This window comes from Typopeltis vanoorti, chromosome 19 (genome assembly GCF_054136105.1).
Source record: "Typopeltis vanoorti isolate ZY-2024b chromosome 19, IOZ_Tvanoo_1.0, whole genome shotgun sequence".
NCBI classification, from domain to species: domain Eukaryota; kingdom Metazoa; phylum Arthropoda; class Arachnida; order Uropygi; family Thelyphonidae; genus Typopeltis; species Typopeltis vanoorti.
The window spans coordinates 50,114,461-50,137,504 of NC_143567.1; the positions used below are offsets into that span (position 1 = coordinate 50,114,461).

At 35.5% G+C, this 23,044-nt stretch overlaps 1 protein-coding gene across 1 annotated transcript in view; it reads right to left on the reverse strand.

The window, feature by feature from the left end:
* Window positions 1-23,044, reverse strand: part of Dys (Dystrophin) — a 923,162-nt gene that overhangs the window by 435,668 nt on the left and 464,450 nt on the right. The window contains exons 40-42 of the mRNA XM_090409612.1: window positions 20,291-20,463; window positions 12,029-12,179; window positions 7,739-7,914 (exon numbers count right to left, since the gene is read on the reverse strand). Coding sequence (XP_090265738.1) covers window positions 7,739-7,914; window positions 12,029-12,179; window positions 20,291-20,463 — 500 coding nt within the window. The remainder of the gene's footprint in view (window positions 1-7,738; window positions 7,915-12,028; window positions 12,180-20,290; window positions 20,464-23,044) is intronic.

A 23,044-nucleotide genomic window follows, 5' to 3' on the forward strand; every position in this document is an offset into this window, starting at 1 on the left:
TATTGTATTTTCAGGGAGAACAGGAAGAGACAGGACTAGGGAAGAGTATCGCTAATGAACAGCAGAAGACCTGTAACCAGCAAATATAGAAGTTCAGCAGGAAAGTACGAGTGCAGTCCGAAAAGTTCTCGGCCTTGACCATATATGGCAACACTATTGGCAAGATTTTTTTTCTAAGTTGGTACATCTGTAATAAGCATCCATGTGAAATTGCAAGCCATTCTATTAAGTAGTTTTTTTATACAGCTGTCTGAAATAAAAGTGTTGTCTGTATCCCTTGAAATGGATAAAACTGAGTATCGTGCGGTTATAAAATTCTTTGTAAAAGAACGTTTAACACCAAAAGAAATTCATCCGAAGTTCATAAAAGTTTATCGCACACTGTTCTCCTTCATTTTTTGACAATTAAGAAATGGGCTGCAGAGTTTAAACGTGGCCATACCAGCCTTGAAGATGATTCACGTGAAGGACATCCAAAAAGTATAACAACATCAGAAATCATTGATCAAGTGCATGATATGGTATTGGATGACCAGCAAGTCAAAATGGGTGAAACTGCTGAGACTATAGACATTTCAAAAGAATGCATAGGATATCTTTTGCATGAAGAATTGCAAATGAAGAATTGCACGAGATGGGTGCTGCGCTTGCTCACAGCAGATCAAAAATGCACTCGCATGAAAATCTCTGAACAGTGCTTGAAGCGTTTTAACAAGAATAAAACTGATTTTATGCATCAATTTATTACCATAGATGAGACTTGGATTCACCATTACACACCAGAATTCAAACAGCAGTCAAAATAGTGGACAGAAACTGATTGTTCAGCACCAAAGAAGCCAAAATCAGTTCTATCAGAGGAAAGGTCATGGCATCGGTGTTTTGGGATGCTAATGTCATTTTGTTTATTAACTATCTGAAAAGGATAAAACAATAACCAGGGAATATTATTCCAATCTTTCAACCAGACTAGACGAAAAAATTCGTGAGAAAAGACCCAGTTTGCAGAAGGAAAAAATCATCTTTTATCAGGACAATGCACCTGCCCACAGAGGTGCTTTGGCAATGGGAAAATTAAGGAATCTGCACTATGAATTGTTGGAACATCCACCGTATTCCACAGATTTGGCTCCCTCTGACTTTTATCTCTTCCCAAAACTAAAACTCTTCCTCGCTGGTCAGCGTTTTTCTTCGAATCAAAAGGTGATTGCAGCTGTAGAGGGGTATTTTGCAGATCTTACTGAGAGCCACTACATGGATGGGATGATGGTGCTGGGGCATCACTGGAATAAATGTATTATTCTTAAGGAAAATTATGTTGAAAAATAATTTTGAAATTATAAATTCATTTTTTCATTGTTAGGCCAAGAACTTTTCACACCACCCTTGTAGAATTGAGGAAGGCAGCGCATTCAAAGCTATTTAGCAGGAGCTATAAGTAATAGGAATCATAAGAAATATGAAAAATATTTTCACAATTTAAGCACAATTTTTAGTGAAGATGGCAAATTAAATATGGATAGAGACAGCGGAATATGCAAAGCTGAATATGAAATAGATGACCAAAGAAAACAGACCACAGATATGACGGTTCTGAGAAAAAATTAGAGAGTGAATATATAGCATCACTGGCAGAATCATATTATAAACGAAGATATCAGAAAGGAACACGACATTGTTAACACTCAAGAATGTGTGAGTAGAGCTAATCTAAGGTGGATGATGACTTAAGCAGAAATGGAAAAGACAGGTTAGTAAATCAGGTGTTTGATGCCAAGATGGCAGAGAAAAGACTCAGAGGAATGCGAAATATTGAAGACTAAGATTTAGGTGGACCTAATTCAGTCAAAAATGTCCTAGAAGACCAAAACATTAGATATAGCAAAATACTGGCATACTGCCAAGTAACAGAATAATTTGAAAGAAAATTCTTGATTGTCAATTAGTAATAATATAAACTTAATCAAGTGATACTGTCATAGTATTCTCCACACCCCTGGAGGGAACATATCAGGAAATTGATAATGACAGTGTGAGACAATCCCCCATCCCCAAGACAAAATATAATTGGCTGCTACTATAGACCAGGAAGGTGAGCAAAAGGAAATGCGGATGGAGAAAAAATGAACCATTTGGTATCAGACCACAACACCAACCAAATGGTAAACTACAACCCCCACGAAATGCATCAAAAAGAAAACAACCGAATTAATTAAATCCGTCAACACATGGCCAGAAGAAACAACTAAAAAAACTAATACCTCATTATTCCTGCGCATCCAGAATTTATGGCCTGCCAAAAATACACAAAACAGACACACCACTACATCTGATTGTTGAAGGAATCGACAGCCCAAATTACCACTTAGCCAAAAAATTAGTGGTCACACTCAAGGAAATGGTAGGTCATTCCCATTCCTACATAAAAAATACACACCATTTCATAAACAAAATTAAAAACATTACACTCAATGACCAAGATTTATTAGTCAGCTTTGACATAACTTCCCTTTTCACCAATGTCCTGATCAATGATACTATACAGAACATTTTTCCACACGACATCACGGCCCTCTTTGCCCACGTACTCCGCTCCGGATATTTTGTGTGGCAAAACAATTTTTACCTTCAAAAAGAGAGTACAGCCATGGGCTCATCACTCCCCCCCCCCCCCCCCCAATAGCTAACTTTTATATGGAAGACTTTGAGCAACAAGCTCTAGAGTCAGCGTGCCTAAAGTCCAAAATTTGGCTCAGATACGTTGATGATATTTTTGCCATTTAGCCCCATGGCCACGAAGCACTAAATACATTCCTTATCCATTTCAATTTTTTCCATTTCAATTTACCATTGAAATGGAAAAAAACAACTCTCTTCCGTTCCTAGACACGCTCGTCACACATCTTCCCTCAGGGTGTCTCTCTCCTCCTCAGTCTACTGCAAACCTAAGCACACACAGGCCAGTACATACACAAAAATTCTTATCACCCCCCCCCAAAAAATAGGGGGCATAAGCACCCTTAAACACAGAGCTCAAACTATTTGTTCAAATGAACAAGCTCTAAACCAGGAATACGAGATTATCAGGAAATAAAATAAAAAATGGATACAGTAAAAAAACTATTCACAAGATCCTCCACAGAGATACCACTAAAAACAAAAAAGAATTCACGAATGCTATTGCCATACCTTATGTTAGAGGCATTTCCAAAAAAATAGAACACTATACAAATATAACATCAAAATCACCTTTAAACCCCCAACAAAATTAAGACACCTACTCAGTTCTTCCAAAGATCCTTTTCCACACCTAGGCCCACTTAGGGGTTTACAAAATACAATGCACATGTAACCTACCATACATAGGGGAAACAGGGTGAACCATCCCAATTAGGAAGAATGAACACAAACAACACATTAAATACCTCCATTTTGGAAAAACCGGCCCTTTCTGACTGCGCACTCCAAACATACCACAGAATTGATTGGAAAGGTAAAGTCCCTACACCACACCAAAACCTGTTCGAGAGGAAATTTAAGGAAGCATATGAAATGCTCAAACGTAATCCAAATCTGAACAAAGATGATGGTCTAACCATTCCAAGAATGTGGAGGACCCATTTGCAACCAGAACAAGCCAAAGAAAAATCTCAATACAAGAAGATTCGATGAAATGTTTTTTTCCCCTTAACATTCAATAGCAACTTGAACTGTACAAATCCAGAAGAAAATAGTAGTATTATATAACAATCTGAACCATACAAATCCAGAAAATCTTAGTACAGGAGGGACTTTAGCAGAGTTTATTGTAGGTTTTTATTTATTTAATTTTATTTTTTAATATTTTATTTATTTATTTATTATTTTTTTTTATCACTAGATGTCAGGCTAAGAAAAAGATCAATTAACAGCGTAGATTTAATTTACCTGTATATAGAGTGCAAGAGCATGTAGCTTGGTTTCCTATACACATGTATCTTTCTGATGATGGCCTCAATACAGGGGTCAAAACGTCAAGTGTTATTTTATTAATAATAAGTAAAATAATCATTTCAACATGTGTGTTTTGCATCCCTAAATTCTTAAATATGAGTACAGTATACAAGTTTATCAAAATTAGAGTATCCCTGTTTAAGGATTTGTGGAGCATCATCCAGTGATCCAAACAATGGGAATCTTTGCACGAATACATTATGAATCATGTGGAAGCAATATCTGAGAAAAAAAAGAAAATATTCCATGGTAGGACCACAATATGAAAGTCCCACATTACCAAACCAACATGCAGTGTCGGCTTCCGTAGCACAGTAGGATGTGGAAGCTTGGAAAGCTCTGTTATGGAGTGATGAATCATGCTACACCCTCTACCAAGGAGAGAGAGAGAGAGAGAGAGGGATGGATGGGATGGGATGGGATTGGATGGATAGATGGATGTAGGTATGCCTGGTGAATGTCTCTTACCAAGAGTGTGTAACAAAAACTATGAAATTGGGAAGTGGTGGTGTTATGATATGGTCCTATTTTCCTGGTTTGGCCTTGGGCCTCTGTTTGCGGTGCCACGAACACTGAACAACAAGAGGTATCTGAACTTGGACGATGCATTGCTTCCTACTTTGTGGTGTTTCTACAGAAACACCACAAAGAAAGAATTTCTACTGATCACTGTGTCTTTAAGCAAGACAATGCATGGTGTCATAAGGCTGCTGCTGTAGCTGCGTAGTTGGTGGACATGAACATCGCCACAAAGTCCTGATCTCAATCCTATTGAACATCTGTGGGATGAACAGAGCGTTGAGTGAGGTCAAGGGATATCTACCCCACAACTGTCCAGGACCTCATTACATTCCTACAGGAAGAATGGTCCAAAATTCCCATTGATTGCTATCATATGTTTGTGGAAAATATGCCCCGTAAGATTGCTACAGTCATCACCGCAAAAGGGGGTTCCATATCCATTAAGGTGGGCGCCATGGCTTTGTTCGTCACACTACAGTGTCTGTTGACTTCTTTCCAAGCATTGTATAAATAAAATTCATCCACCAATCAAGTGCTGCGTGAAAATATCAACCAAAACTGAGAATTACAATACAATAAATATCATGTTGCAAAATATAACAAAATCAACAACGATATTTTATAGAATAAATTATATTGGGGGTCAGCAACTCTTTATTGAGGTGAATCACAATGAGAACTTTGTGGTTTATTGAGGGGGGGGACAACTGAGTTATATAATTTTACATTAGCAATTGCTCAATGTATCAATGATGCTAAGTGCAGACTTAAAGAATATTTTTTTTAAAAAAATGGCTTACCTTTTTAAACTGTCTATTTAAAACAAAACTGCAAATAAAACACAAAAAAAAAGCATAGTAGCTTTTTTTAAAAACTAACATTAATTTACTAACATTTATGGGAAAAAATGCTTTTAAATTTAATTTTGAAGAAATTTAAAAAGAAAGTAATCTGCTGATATTCTTTCTGAAGAGATGGGCATGTTAATCCTCAGGGAACACTTCATGGGGATATTCTCTGGAATATATCTGTTCATCATTCAAATGAAATGAATTGTGAATAAAAGTATCAGGATTGGTGGGTTAGCAATTTAAATGTCAATGGATGTTAAGCAGCTGCTGCTTGTATTATTGTAGACTGAGCAGAAATGGGTGGAACGGAATGATGGATGCCAGTTGTGTTGAGCAGCAGCCATGACAATATATGGAGAAAAGGCCTGAAGCAGAAACTGACTGTCTGTGAGATGTAGAGGTTATCAATTAGATGAACTACCCTTGTTTGGACAGCATTATGAATTTTTAGAGGATTTTTTTTGTACACTACCCCAAATGTAAGGACAGTAATCCAAGGTTAGGCAGATTTTGAATTTGTACAGAGTTAGAAGTTGTAGAGATAAAAAATAACATCGTGAATGAAAAAAAATTTTTTTTTGGAAACTGAGAATGCTATAGGAGTGATATGTTTATGTCAGGAAAGGCTAAGAGTAAGTGTCAGTTTAAGAAGAGAGATCTGTCTTGTCTGTTCAGCAAAGCATTATCAAAGATAAAACTGTGATAAAAATTATCATCATCTTTTAATAAGATGATGATAATTGAGATCAGTGTTTAGGGCAATGGTTTTAGAAGAGCTTGAAGTTTGAGACTGAGCACTGTAAGGTATGAGAAGGTGGAATGCAAAGTGCTATTATCTACAAAATTATGGATAAGATTTGAGGTCTATGAGAGGTCATTATGTAATGAGGAAGAGAGTGGGTGAAATCTGAAGAGAGAACATCGTCCAAGAAATACAGTACATGTAGCAATATTTTACATACATTCACAAATACAATAGATTATTATTATTATTATTACACCTCCAGGGAGTCCAAAGACTCATCGAGGGAGGGCACCCACTCCACAACTCTCTGTATTCACCACTCAATCCACCAACTTCAACTAACCGCAACTACACCAATGCCATCTACCGCCGACCACCACCACTAGTATTTCCACAGAGAATCACAAACATCCACAGTGGGAGATGCAATGAACAACCTGAGAAAAAGAGAAAAGTAATCCAATTACAAAGAATGGAAGGCAGATCACAACACCTTTCAAATATCAAGCACGATAGCAGAAGTATTTTCTCTCTGCTGCTGCACTTCAAAGCTACAGTATTAATAATGTGATCAAAATTTGTTTCTGATATAATTCATGCGTGAAATATGTTGTTCACAAATACACATGACTACAAACACTGTTATCATTTCAGCTATTAATTTTTTAAGATGAGGAAAACCAGCATAGAATTCCATTAGTTTCAATGAATGAAAAAAAGTCTTTCTTTTAGTGTACTCTTTGTTTGCAAACAAGTCTGTTCCAAATGTAAATGATCAGAAACTTCTTGATATCAAAGATGAACAGATTTTGAAAGAATCAAATTTTTTCTCCAAATTTTTTCTTGAGAGAGAGAGAGAGAGAAAGTGTCAATATTTTCTCCAAATCTAGTGTTTGGAACATAATATTGTTTTCTTTTTCAAATATTAATCTGCAAAATGTCAAATTATGCAGCTTGTCTCTAATATTACTTTTTTGATTTTTTTTTCTTTCTAATTTTAAATTGTCATTGAAGGTGGGAAAATTTTTCTTTATGTTTAGTTTCATAGTAGCATTGAATGTTATACTCCTTCATAATGGCTATCAATTCTTTACATATGAGACAAGAGTTTTTTTTCCCATTGTGCTCTATAAAACAAATATCATCCATCCAACATTTATTAAATGATATTTACCCATTGGAATCAATTTTCATTTTTACTTGACACTGCCAATTTTAGAAATTTTATTTTAATAAAATACTCCACACAGAGACACCACAAAAACAAATCCAACCAATAAAGCTAGCACAGGTGTACTGAGTCAGCACATGTTTGCTATGACACTAGTGAAGGCTAGAAGCATGATGGAGTAACAAGTTCAAACATAGCTGAAACACATGTAATCAAAAAAATTCAAACAGAGATCAAAATATTTTGTTTTCACTACAAGCCAACCTGAACTGTATCACCAAAGTAGTCTTACAGAAGAACACAATGCATGATAATCAATTCAATCAATTATATGGCAGAATAATATTACTATATATAACAGAAATGATTGCAGACCACAAATGGCACACAGATATGATGCCAACCCCTGAATTAGATTAATAGTTTTTTTAAAAAAAACACCAGACCGCTTCTTACTTTTCCCTTCTTGATGCAAGTTCAACAACCAAAGCTTTCCACCTTCTGTTTAGAGATTCCATCTGTTCTTGGAGTAAAACTGCATCAGGTGCTGAACATTGCTCTGCAATTTTCTTACTAGTCTTGTTAACTGCCTCAAGAATAGCCATCTTTTCAGTAACTTGTTGTTGTAACATCTATAAGAAAAATAACATGCATGCTCCATCACTTTATATTTCTACCATTTAATATAATATTTTAATATTTCTATCATTTATTATGAAATGTAATTCTTCTAAATGCAATTCTGAGAAACAGTCTTGACTACCCACAAAGTATTTTTGCAACTACTAAAACTTGGAAAAAAGAAACAGAATTGATTATAAACAAAAGGTTTGGTTTCTTATGAAAATGCTTTTCAATGTACAACTGCTTAAATCCAATACTAAGTACTATAGATTCTACAAACATTAGGTTCTAGAAACTGCTAAAAAATTAAATAAATAAAATAATAATTAAAATAAAATAAAAACGGCGTGCTTAAGGGTAAAAGCTGTATAACTGAGAGGAGACCTCCACATAGCCTTTAAAGGAATGCGGAGAACCGACCAGGGCTTCTGACCTAATGTCCAATTCTCACCTTCTCGTGGTGCACCCTGTTGGGTATCTACTTGGATACTGAACGAACGAGGATGGACTGGCAATTTGGGATTTAGCCGACCAAATTTTATTCTTATTGGTTAAACCAAAATAGAAAATGATGGTACAACATGACAAAATTTCATGCCGGCTGGGGCGTCGCCCAGTTAAACAACGCCCCCGTTGTTTTCGCCAGGGAACCAGGGCGAACAGCGATAAGTCAGCTACTGGAACAAATCTGAAAACAAACCCCAACTCAACATCACCAGAGTTAAAGATCGGTACTATCAACATAAGAAGCCTGAATGGCCAAGAAATGGAGCTAGCTGAGGAATTAGATAAGTACCAAATCGACATAATAGGGGTGACTGAAAACAAAAAAGACCAAAACTGTTGAGATCTTTCTAAGCAATAAATACAAAATGTTATATTCAGGCAATGACAATCAAGGAAAAGAAGGGGTAGCCATAGTATACAACACAAAATACGAGGCTAATCTTCTTGAATGGCAGTCAGTCTCAAGTAGAGTAATGTGAGCAAATATGAGAATGGGGAACTGGACAATGAGACTTATTTGTGCCTATGGTCCCACAGAAGGTTCTACTAAGGAAGAAGTGGAGGGATTTTTTGATGCTATAGAAAAAGCAACTGACACAATGAAAAAGGAAAAGTTGGTCCTTGTTGGGGATCTAAATAGAAGAGTAGGAAATGATTGTGAGACATACAAAAATATTTTGGGAAAATTTGGAGAAAAGAGTAAAGCTAATAATAATGGCAAATATCTGTTGGATTTCTGCTCAGGACATGGACTGGTTATTACTAACACCATGTTCCAACATACAAATGTGCACAAATTCACATGGAAAGAAGAGGCAAGGAATAAGAAAAGTATCATTGACTATGTTATTGTTGATAATGATGTGTTCTTTCTGGTGCAGGACACCACAGTGTACAGAGGATTGGAAATTGGAAGTGATCACTATTTAGTCATGGGCAGGATAAAATTGAATTTCATATTGAAAAGAATAACATGTAAGAAACTTCATCATCATCATCAAATTCCTGCCATATACCCACAAGGGGTGTACAGGATATGATAGTACTACATGAAAAATTATATCATTACTAACTTCCTATCTACAATTTTCCTCCAAATCAGTCTGTTACTTGTCAAGACTCCAACATTATCAGATCTTATATTTCTATCGTCTAAAGCACTTTGTACCTTATCAATCCACCTATATCTTGGTCTTCCTCTGGGTCGTTTTGCTGCCAACCTGGGAGAGAACACTTGTTTTGCTAATCTTTCCTCGCCCATTCTGTTTAGGTGACCATACCACCTGAGATTAGCTCTGCTAACGCATTCCTGAATGCTGACAATATCAAGTTCTTTCCTAATATCCTCATTTTTATTATGATATTGCCATTGATGCCATCTGTTTACGCCTAAAATCTTTCTCAGGACTCTCATATCTGCGGTCTCTAGTCTTTGGTCAAGTGTTTTACTTCTGACCCAGCTCTCAGATGAATAAGTTAAAACTAGTTTGAACACTGTCTTTTACACAGCTAATTTAGTGTTCCGACTAATTTCTCTTTTATTCATATACGAATTTATTCAATTGACTTCCCACCATACCAGCTTTGCTGATTCTGTTGTCTATTTCCATATTTAATTTACCATCTTCACTAAAAATTGTGCCTAAGTAGCTGAAATGTTTTACTTGTTCCACAGGTTCTCCATTCACAACACAGTTGACATTTTCAATGATTCTGCCTATTTTCATTCTCTTTGTCTTTTTATTGCTGACCTTCATACCATATCTATTTCAAAAGCTATTCAATTTAGTCAGAGAATCTTGCAGACTTGTAGCGGATTTATTTAGAAGTATAATATCATCCGCATAAAACAAAGAGCTGACGTTAACATCTCCAATTTTGATATCAGGTTTAATACCACAGTAGACGATATTTGACCAGAAATGCTCAAGTATGGTAGTATAAAAGTCTTACAGTGGCCGCACTGCATAATTCAGAAAGCCTGGATAGAGGGACGAATTCCCGATGATTGGAATAGAGCTCTCATAATACCCATATATAAAAAGGGAAATAAAACTGAATGTGAGAATTACAGAGGTATTTCCCTACTAAGTGTTCCTGGCAAGATCTATGCAAGTATTCTTGAGATACGATTGAGAAGAATTGTGGAAGAAAAGCTGGGTGAAGAACAAGCTGGATTCAGGCCAAATACAGGCTGTCAGGATCAGATCTTCACTTTATGAGAAATAGTCGAGAAAGCATGGGAATATAACAAAGATCTGTATTTAAGTTTTGTCGATTTGGAAATGGCATATGACTAGGTGCCAAGAGAGAAGCTATTCAATACGCTGCAGTTATATGGTGTCAATGGGGCATTATATCAAGCAATACTTAGTCTTTATTTGAGTTGTAAGTCAGCAGTTAGAATTGAAGGAAGTAGAGGAAGATGGTTTTATGTTAAATCTGGTGTGAGACAAGGATGTACATTATCCCCTCTGTTATTCATTATCTATATGGATCACATTATGAAGGAAAGTGGTATTAAACATATCAAACTTGGAGATGTTAATGTCAGCTCTTTGCTTTATGTGGATGACGTTATACTTCTAAATAAATCCGCTACAAGTCTGCAAGATTCTCTGACTAAATTAAATAGCTGTTGTAATAGATATGGTATGAAGGTCAGCAATAAAAAGACAAAGACAATGAAAATAGACAGAATCATTGAAAATGTCTACTGTGTTGTGAATGGAGAACCTGTGGAACAAGTAAAACATTTCATCTACTTAGGCACAATTTTTAGTGAAGATGGTAAATTCAATATAGAAATAAACAACAGAATCAGCAAAAGCTGGTATGGTGGGAAGTCAATTGAATAAATTCATATGGAATAAGAGAGAAATTAGTCGGAACACTAAATTAGCTGTATACAAGACAGTGTTCAAACCAGTTTTAACTAATGGATCTGAGAGCTGGGTCAGAAGTAAAACACTTGACCAAAGACTAGAGACTGCAGATATGAGAGTCCTGAGAAAGATTATAGGCATGAACAGATGGCATGAATGGCAATATCATATTAAAAAAAGGAGATATTAGGAAAGAACTTGACATTGTCAGCATCCAGGAATGCATTAGCAGAGCTAATCTCAGGTGGTACGGTCACTTAAATAGAATGGGAGAGAAAAGATTAGCAAAACAAGTGTTCTTTGCCAGGTTGGCAGGAAAACAACTCAGAGGAAGATCAAGATATAGGTGGATTGATACGGTACAAAGTGCCTTAGATGATAGAAATATATGATCTGATAATGTTGGAGTCTTGAGTAACAGTCTGATTTGGAGGAAAATTGTAGATAGGAAGTTAGTAATGATGTAATTTTTTCATGTAGTACTATCATATCCTGTACACCCCTTCAGGGTACATGGCAGGAATTTGATGATGATGATGATGATGATAAAATAAAAACAAAAGCATGCCTATCCTTTCTCCTGAAATGTTTCCTTTCATGTCAACTATATTTTTATAAAATACAATTGCCTATTTATATCTAGTTCCTAAGAACAAAAGACATTTGGTAGATTTCTCTTTTAATATGGAGCTCCTTGTCACAAAGCAAGTTGAATGATACACATACTAACCTCTTGGTGAGTACGAGCACGATCAAATTCAAGTTCTCCATTGGGAAGACGACTATGAGCAAGGATTGTTTCTGCACCAACAAGCCATGACGTCATGCCACGTAGGTGGCCCTCAAACTCCTGCCATATTTGTTGTGAAGCAAGCCATCGACTATAAAAGAAATGCAAATATAATTTATTATATTTTTTAATTCAACAGCAAACAACTCCAAATTATGTTTATAAAATTTTTTAATGAGATGATAATAATAATAATACATTGTAATCTGTTTTTTCAATGAAATATAAGGAGACATGATATAAAATTAATAAAGTTTTATGGTATGTGGTTAGAAACCTTTATTTATTGCCAGTAATAATCTTAGTAACTAACTTAATAAGAACAACATTTAAATGAAGAGAGGTTACCGTAGATGACAATAAGCACTAAAAGGTGCAGCTAAAAAAATATATAGATGCATCAACAGAGACCCTATATTAAAGAAAATTAATAAAATCAACTAGTTGTTGATAAAGTCATTTTCTGGGATAAAGAATTTCACTATAATCTTACAATATAGCATGCCAGACTACCCAGGATATATATATGAAGTCTTCCTAGAATTCATAAGGAAGGAGTGCCCTTATATATTGTAGCAGAGCACATCAACTTGCCCATGTACAACACAGCAAAATTGACACTGAAAAAAAATGTCTTGATAGGACATTCATCACTCTTTATCAAGAATACACAAGATGTCAGGAGTGAAAATGAAGCAACATAAAACAAATGACAAAAATCAAATAAAACTTAATGGAATGCTTTGGCACACATAAACCTTCCATTTGTGATACTACTGAAACAAGATTTTCCACTTGATACTGTAAAACAGATTTTATCATGTATACTGGTTACTTTTCTTGATATGTTACAAAAGAGGATACCACAATGGAACCACTAAATTTCCGCTACCCTAGCCAAATTATTCACCTGTTTATTTGGTATTATAGCACAGATGACATCTTGTGTAATTAGCCATTCACCCAATCAGAAATTAGCAATCTTTGCAAATAGGATGAACAGCCTCAGCCCAAAACGTAATTCAACAGAGAGATCAAATCCAATGGCTGTCTTCCATTCCTTGAGAAGCTGATCAATATATAATCCAAATGGCAGCCTCTTTATCATTGTCATCAGCATGTTCTCTATAGAGAATGCAGTCCAATAAATGGTAAACTATAAACATACCAAAAATTCTAGTGAAAAGATTATTAAAGTCACACTCTCCTTCATCAAGCAGTCAATCTATATATCACCTTCTGATTCATAAACTAGCTTCATGTTTACTGTCTGGTCAAAAATAAAATGGGAAACCTTACATAGAAAAGATGAATATCAAGAGATGAGTATGTTATCGTGATCATCAAAAATCTGGCCTTATAGACCACATACCATCCAAACTATCTACAGAGTGACTAGAATAAGAAAAAAAACAGGTAATAACAAAAACCACAAAGTGGTTTTTATTATTACCTGTTCCAAATGATCAAATTATCAAAATTTGATTCAAAATATCAAATATGGAATAACTGCTTAAAATTATCTTATTTCCAGAGTAGTAGCTCACAATGTTTTTCATCAGTGCTACAAGTTTCCCTATCACATGCACTACCATGGACTGTATTCAGATCGTGTGTAGAATAAAGATAACATGTTAGAAGTATATAATATTGAATGGAACCTTACTGCCATCTACTCTTCAATTCAATTCAAAGCTGTTCATGTTAGCAGGTTCTTTCTTTGTCAACCCTTGCTTAAACCCTACACATGGCACTAATGTGTGTAGATTCTGCCACCTTTCATGGATGGGAATGACATACAAGGCATGTTCAAAAAAAGATCAAACTTTTGCTATAAAGACTTTATTGCTCATTTTAAGCACTATCCCATTCAAAGTAGCCCCCCCCTCTACTGGTGATACACCATTCCCAACATTTCTTCCATTGATGGAATGGTTCCTGGAATGCACTATCTGTGATGCCGCGCAGTTCTCTTATCACATTTTCCTGAATCTCCTCTGCGATTTGGAAATGACATCCTTTCGAAGTGGTATTAAGTTTGGGAAACAGGAAAAAGTCTGCTGGGACTAAGTTTGGAGAATAGGGTGGATGGGGCACAACGGATGGCTGATGTTTTGCATATAACTGTGGATGAGGAGCGACGCACGAGCATGTGCATTGGCATGGTGCAACATCCAAGTCTGGTTTTCCCACAACTCAGGCTTCTTTCTGCACACAGCATCTCTCAAACACACTAAAACTTCCTGGGGCAATACTTTGTTTACCATCTGACCACATGGTACAACTTCATAATGGATAATGCCTTTCCAATCAAAAAACTCAACCAGCATCACTTTGATCTTTGACTGACTCATCTGTACTTTTTTTTGGTCAAGAAGACCCTTTCCCCAACCCACTGTGATGATTGCAATCTTGGTGTCAGCATCATAGCCATAAACCCATGTCTCATCTCCTGTTATGATGTTCTTAAGAAAGTTTCCATTACTATTTGCATCGGCAAGCAGTCATCATTAGTCAACAAACACAGCACGAATTTCGCACTGACACGATGCATCTGAAGTTTTTCAGTCAAAATTTGATGGCAAGTTCCTATGCTGATGCCCACTTCATTAGCAACTTCTTGGACAGTTAAACAACGATTTCCACGAATCACAGTACAAACTCTCTCAACATGTTAGTCATCTGTTGATGTGGAAGGTTGTCCAGGCCTGTGATCTTCGCCAACCGATATTCTGCCCATTTTAAAACACTTAAACCACTCATAGCACTGCATTCAGCTCATAAAGGCCTCTCCATATGAGTGGTTAAGGAATTGAAATGTCTCTGTAAAATGTTTACCAAGTTTTCAGCAAAATTTCACACACACACACACACACACACACACACACACACACATTGTTCTTCAAGCTCTTTCATTGTCACTTTGCCACAAATCTGATGAACAGCTTGTACACGTGCTCACTTCAGCACACGTAACTTGACGACCAATGCTCATAGTAGAATGGGACAAATGGTAGTTTGTTGTCAAAACCTGCTGCTAAGTGCGGTCAGTAGCTTCAGTGCACTCTCCGTGGCAGTTGGCAAACTATTTAAAAAGTTTGTCTTTTTTTTTGAACATTCCTCGTATATACATTATATAAAGATTACTTTAATATTCAGAGAATAGTTTCAGACAGTAGACTAAAATATTGGTAGTAAATAAAAAAGTTGTCTCATTCTGTTGTATCATAATAATGTACATATAGTTTCAGTCAATATAAGAAAGATACAGTTTGGTTGGCATAATCCCAAATTGGTAAATTAACCAAGAGATTGTGTTTCTAGAAGAATAAACAAAATTATAAGAGACATATTAGAATCAGAAGAATAAACAAAGAAAGTGAACAAAAGTTAAAATAAGAAAGCCAACAATGTGACTTATTTGTGTCTATAGTTCAACAGAAGAAGAAGAAATAAAGTGCATTTTCAACTCATTAGAAAGAACAGCTCAACATATAGAAGGGGAAAAAAAAGGTGGCCTGTTTTTTGTCAGTGACAGCAGAGTACATAATAAATTCCCACTACAGAAATGTCTCGAAAATCTGACAAAAAGGAAGGTTGATACAGATTCTACTCAGTTTCTAGCAGTGGCGGCTGGTGAAATTTTAAATGGGGTGCTGCCTATACAAAATAATAAAAAAAAATTTTTTTTTTCCTAATCGGTAACCAATTTATTACAAAATAATAAAAAAATTTTGTTTTTGTTATTTTGTATAGGCTGCACCCCATTTAAAATTTCACCAACCACCACTGGTTTCTAGACTAGTCATCACTAACACTATATTTCGGCATAAAAATGTATTGCTTTCAACATATTTCCAAGCCTCCATGGAGTCCGAAGACTCATTGCAGAAGGTCAAACACTCACAGACCACAATAACTATCACACCTTGCCTTGAACACATTCAACGTTGGAGCACTCACTACTCACTCTAGCAATGCATTCCACTCATTAACTACCCACTAAGCAAAAAAATTTCCTTTTCATTTCCTTACTCACATGACCTTTGTAAAGGTCATGTGAATAAGGAGTGTGAGTAAGTGAGAATCTATTTGACAGACTGCTCTCACCAACTTATATATCTCATTTATATCAATACTCCTCCTATCTGACAAGTTTTTAAGAAACCAGAGTCCTGAGAAAGTCTTAGTTATTCACCTCTGCACTCCTTCCAATGTTTCCATACCAGCAATATAACTAGATGATCAGATCTGTGCAAAGAAATCCAAATGAGGCCTAATTAATATCTTGTACAGTGGAACTATCACTTCATTATCCATTCATGTCACTGTTCTTCACATTATAGCAGCAATTTTTTTGAGGTAACCCTTACAACTTTTACAATAAATTAAAGATACCAAGAAATTATATACTTGGTATAATCCTTTATCCAAGTGTAAGCAAACAAAGTTTGCACCTGAAGAAATTCCCAACATTGTTCTCCCTAATTTAGCATCCAAATATTTCCTTTCACATTGTGAACTATATCATTGATATATAAGTTAAACAACAGTAGACCCAGAACAGAACCCACAAGGCACCCCACTCATCGCCTTTCCTTTTCAGGACACTGCATCCCATACACAACTTGCTGGCTACTATCAGGCATCCATCCCTGTAACTAAGCCACCATATGACTATTCATCCCCATCCTGCTCACTTTCAACAGCAGTTTTTGATGTGAATGCTTTAGTGAAATTCAAATAAATCATTGTGTAAGCACTTCCGCATCCAATACACTAGTCACCCTATTATAAACTATAACCAAGTTATAAAAACATGCCCTTACCTTAACAAATCCATGCTGCTCTGTCAAAAGATTTCCATTCTTATCAATCCAGGTTTATATTCTGTCTCTAACCAGCATCTCTAACACCTTCACCACTACATTTGATATACACATACAGTAGCACTATTTTTCCTTCCTTACATTCTTCTGGGGCTGTTCCTGTTGACAGACTTCTGTTAAACAACCAAGTCAAGGGCACTGCCAGCTCTTTTGCACATTCCTGTAATATGTGTGATGATATCATATCCATTCCCACAGCCTTATTAATATCAAGGTTACTTAATATTCTAAATACTTCCCATTCTTGAAGTGCGAGTTGTCTGTCTGTAGTCCAACTGCTATTCAACACTACTCTTAGCAGAGCAGAGTAGAAAATGAATCACAAATGCATAGCATCTCCCTCCATTCTGTGAAAATCTCCTCTGCTCCTCCTCCTCCCCAACCTTCTATCTGCCACACTCAGCAGAAATCCTAATCAGATGACATCTGAATTGTTATGCACAGACCTGATCACCTTGCAGAAGAAAAAAGAAACTTTTCTAGCAGGCATAAAAAGTGGATAAAAATGACAGAAGGCCCATGAAACTGGCTATGGGGATAGAATTAATGCTTCGGTGATGTAGACAGATGAATTGATATGAGCAAAATGTATAAGATGCTTACCAGAATGTCACTCTGGAGATTTACTAAGGAAGAGAATAATAGTATGGAATGGAATGTGTGTAAGTGTGGAGGGGGGTTATCCCCTGGAAGCTGCATACATAAAGAAGTAAAGAGTAGGTCTTTTGCATGGCAAGTGCATGAAATGGTGCCTAAGAGGACTGAGAAAGAACAGATGGTAAAGATCATAAAGGCTATTTATAATAGTGCTTATAGGAAGTGCAAATTATACAAAACCCTACTTGCCATGCAAAAAATGTACTTGCCCAAGATTCCCCTATTTTTTTAGTGTCACAATAAGTCAATAGGAGTTCCATACATGATTAGTGATGTTGCATCTATTTTTTTCTTAAAAAGATTTTGTTTAGAAAGTGATTTTTTATTAAATAAAAATATTCCAATTTGTCCAGTACCACAGCTACTCACTAGCTGACAAAATCTACGTTTCATAGGTGAATGGGAGCACTTGTTGAATCCTGCTTACATTTATAAACAACACCAGAAGAACAAAATAAAAAATCTGCTAATGCCTATTATTTCCCTATAAGGAGTAGGCAAGGCAAATTTAGCCCTATCTAATTTTTGGAGGGGACAGTTCAATCTCCACCGGTAGCCCATCAGAGATTACTGGCACAAGATTATCACTATTATTACTATTATTATTTTGGGGATCAAGGATATGTTTGTGTGGTGGACCACTTAATAGCAAGAACGGTTGAATTATTATCACTATACATGGCAGCTGACAAGTGGTCCCTAATCCTAACACTATATTTAGTATCTGAAATAGTGTGGATTCTAGGATTGATTTTCTTGAGTTTTATGGGATGAAAAACTCAAGTTTCTGGGAGAAAAAACCCACTTGCCCACGCCAGAGATCGACTAACCTAGGAACTGGTCGAAGAAAAAAAAAGGCTTAGAAAAACTTCCTCTAGTAGGCAACTAGAATTGAACTTTAGTTTGCCACTTAGTGCTACTTCCACTGGGCTACACAAAATAAATAAATAAATATATTGAGCTTACTAATACTTTACTGAATCTCTAACTAGCATCTTCAGAGCATATTGTACAATGATGAAAAACACATAGCACTCAATAAAAATGGTACGGAAGCAATTTAGATCATAACTGGAAAGGAAATAATGCCCTGTCAAGGGGTCCTCTAAGTGCTGGATAAAAACTAAGTTAATTCAGAGAGGTTAGGTTAAATACTGTCACAGAATTACTATCTCCCCAACCTATGGAAAATTAATTCAGCCATATTTCTTGAGCTTAGGGAGTGTTTCAAAGCATTTTTTTTAACAGCATTAGTTGATTCCAAAATCAGTTAATCAGCTGATTCTGATTCCAAAAATAATCTCACAGACCTATAGTAATTTCTGTGCAGCATAGCTACCTCCTTCCACATATTCCTGTGAAGGAACATCAATCTATTTGTTTTAATGACACAGCTCTTGCCACCAAATTCAGTTATCTTTGCAACACTTTTTTTTAACCAATGCCTATAATCCCTATAAAAAAGAAAAAATACTGCAAGCTCCCTATCTCTCCTACACCTGACACACAAGATCACATCAAGACTATTCCCATTCCCTATCCAGGTTACATCTTAAAAGACAGCTAAAGTTCTTCATACATCTCCATACCACATTCAAACCAGACATCCAGGCAACAGAAAAACTACTCACAATCATCTGTATGACAGATTATGCTTGGATATTCCTTCACACAGAATTAAACAGAAGAAGATAGCTCTGTGCTGCATAGAAGTTACTATGGCTTTGAGAAACTATTTTTCAAAGCTTCAGTTGTGAAAAATTCATCAATAAATATGGTTGTATTAATGTGGGAGTCCTAAGGCTACATTTAGCCTGAATTCTTGGAATTAACTTAGTTCTGATCTTGCCCCTACAGAGGGGCACTTTGATTAGGTCTCTCATTAGTTCCCTTTCAGTTTCTACAACAATCTGAGTACTGCATGTTGTCACAGGTGCCAATTTGTGCTCGGAAGAAACCAAATAAATCAGTAAAATATTAGTAAGCTCAATAATTATTTATTTATTTTTATTCAATATTCAATACTGAATTTTGAATTCAATTTTATATTCAATGTTTTAAGGTTTTATTCAATGTTTAAAGGTTGCTATGACAGCAACCTTAAACTCTGTGGCATCTAAAGCAGACCTGCAATGGGTCTTGCCACTTCACTGAGGTCCTGTAATAATAATAATAACGATGACTATAATAATATAATTCATATAATAATAATAATAACAATAATGTTAGATAAATTTGATTACAGATTGATTTCTTTTATCTTAAAAAAATGTTAGTAAAAGACAAACATACAGTCTATCAGGATCAAGTCATAAATTGTGAAATACCAAGGCAATTCATCATAAAAATGGCTCAAGTCATCTTTGCCATGAATTTGTCACATTATCACTATCTGAATTTTCAATTTCTTAGCTCTTGTCACTTGATCCACTTTGTGAAATATGGATATTATTTTATTCCCATCCAAAATAATTATTCATTCAATACTACACTGTATTTTTGATGAAATGATAGTCTCAGCACTTAACTGTATGTGTTTCTTTCAGATATCTATAATTTCTGATTAACCAGCATCTCTGAGTCCTATAGAATCAAATAAACAAGAATTTGCTGCAATTTATAATTGCACTACACATTTTAAAATATTATATTTTACCTATGTCTGTCTGCATAGCCTTGCTTTAATTTTGACCATTCTTCACATAATTTATCAAATACCCTGACAACTTGCAGATTTTCTGACTCTGAAGCAGACTTCGAAACAATTTCTTTTTCTTCCTTCAAGGCATCTATGTTAGGTTTTATTACATCTAAGCCATCTTTGACACCCTGTTTTAAACAGAAAAGAAAAATTAAAGCAAATTCTTCACAGTGGATAACATTCTCAACATATATAAGAAAGAATACTGCTATGATATTCAAATTATGTATTTACATATTCTGGTACAGTAGGTATCTTCTTATCATGATTAACTGGAATTAAAAAAAAAAAAAACACAGTAAAGGAATTTCTCAACTGACAAGCAACAAAGACCTGTTATTATTTTTTTTAATATAATTTTTGACATGTTGCTTTATGTTCTATTATGTTGGCCATAGATAGTGTCCTAAAAGATATGGAGTTCCTAGATGTCTGGAGTAATTGCTTTGAAAGATTATTAAAAATAAAAATGCAGCGACAGAACAGTAATAGAACATTTTCAAGAAGAATACAAACAAGAGTTCATATCAATACTTGAAGTAGAAAAGACATCAAAAACTTGAAATGTGGAAAGGCAGCTGGAATGGATGATTTTTGATCAGAAATGCTCACACATGGATGTATACATTGACTACACTGTATAATTCAAAGGGTCTGGTAAAGTCAAATTCCAAATGATTAGAGTAGAGCTCTCATAGTTCGATCCATAAAAAGAGAATAAAGCTTAATGTGAAAATTACAGAGGAATTTCTCTACTTAGTATTTATTATTATTACGTGACACCTCCAGCAGGGGAGTGCAAAGGACTCATAGAGAGAAGACACCTATTCTACAACTCTGTCTCCACCACTCAATCCACCAACTACAATGAACCGTAACTACCATCTACCATCGGTTTCTGATTTTAAAATCAGAAACCGATCCTTGAAGGCTGACATCAAGTTATCAATCTTTTCAACATACACAGTTTTGAAGTTGACATTGAACTTTTCAGAAACTTTCTTATAATTAGGAAAATGGATGTAATTCCCTGACTTCTGTGGGATTTGAAATAGATTTAACTTGCACTGAAAAGACAAAACGTGGCCGTAAAGTTGAGTATCCAATTGATCTTTGCCCTGAAGTCGTATATTTATCATATTTAAATGATTAGTAATGTTAACCAGAAAGGCTAAATCACATAACCAATCTGGATTTTTTATGTCAGGGAAGTTTTTGTTTTTTTCAGTCATGAAGATTTCAATTTCATCAATTAAATTTAGGAACCGCTCCAATGTTTGTCCATGACTAAGCCACTTCTGTGTAAAAAATTAAGTCACCATATTCACTTTCAATGTCTTCAAGAAACTTTTTAAATTGTCGGTGATTGAGGCCATGGGATTTTATAAAATTAATCGTTGAAACCACAACTTTCATGAAATGTTCAAATCCAAGTTTCTTACGGCACAAGCTCTCTTGGTGGATTATACAGTGGAATTGTATCAACTCATTGTCATGCCATCCCAAATGCTGTTTCAATAATGTTACCAATCCAGAATTAGCTCCTATCGTGGAAGGAGCTCTACCAGTCGTGATACCTGATCATTTTGTCAGATCTAAATCAATTTTTGGAACACTGTTCCAAAAGCTCAGTGAAAATGTCATTACCTTTCATTTGATCTGACAATGAACTCATTCCAATCAGCTCCTCACTTACCTCAAACTCTTGCGTTATTCCATGTGCAAATATTAACAACTGGGCTGAGGAAGTAATGTCAGTTGATTCATCAATAGCTAATGAAAAATAGGCAAATTTCTTTGAATAAGATGTTAATTGGTCCTTTACATTTTCCGACATTGCAGTAATTCTTCTTTGCACATTCATCCTGTTTAACTGAATTTTCTCAACATTTTTGGCTGATTCAGGACAAATTTTTTTAGCAGCTATCTCAAGGCAATCTTTAACGAAATCTCCATCTGTAAATGGTCGGCACCTCTTTGCTATAAGACAAGATATTTCAAAACTTATTTCTGTTGCGATTTCTGAATCTTCAATAGGTTTTGTAAGCATCACTTGTTGACCAGTCAATTCTCATTTCAAAAATGAAATCTTTTGTTTACGTAGTTCTTCGGGTAGATTTGAAAATGTAGAATGTAGACTTTCATGGTGTCTCCTTATATTGTATTCTTTTGGTATGGCTACAGCACTTTTGCAAATCAAGCACACGATATTATTAAACGACTGCACAAAACCATATTTTTTGGTCCAGCTATCCTGAAACTGCCGTTTTTCATCCTGTAGTTTGCATTTCCTACTTGGCCCTGCTTTATCCATTGTAGAAGTATTTTTTTACCGTTTCCTAGGGGTGATAATTAATTGTAGCAACTGCACCTATGAAAACAAAATACTCCTATGACAAATAGACGAATTATAAAATTTGTTAACATTATTACTAACTGATTATCGTGAGTAGATAGGCAATCGTGACATCACAGCTACTTTGCTTTGCGCATGTACCATTTTTAAATATTACCTATCGTGTAACTTGTTAAAGTTAAAATAATACATGGTGAGGTGGGCCACCAGCAAATCAACGGAGGGCCGCATGTGGCCTGTGCATCCCTAATCTACACCAATGCCATCTACCACCCACCACCATCACTGGTATTTTCACAGACAATCTCAAGCATCCATGACTACAGCGGGATTCAAATCCACAGCCTTTTGGC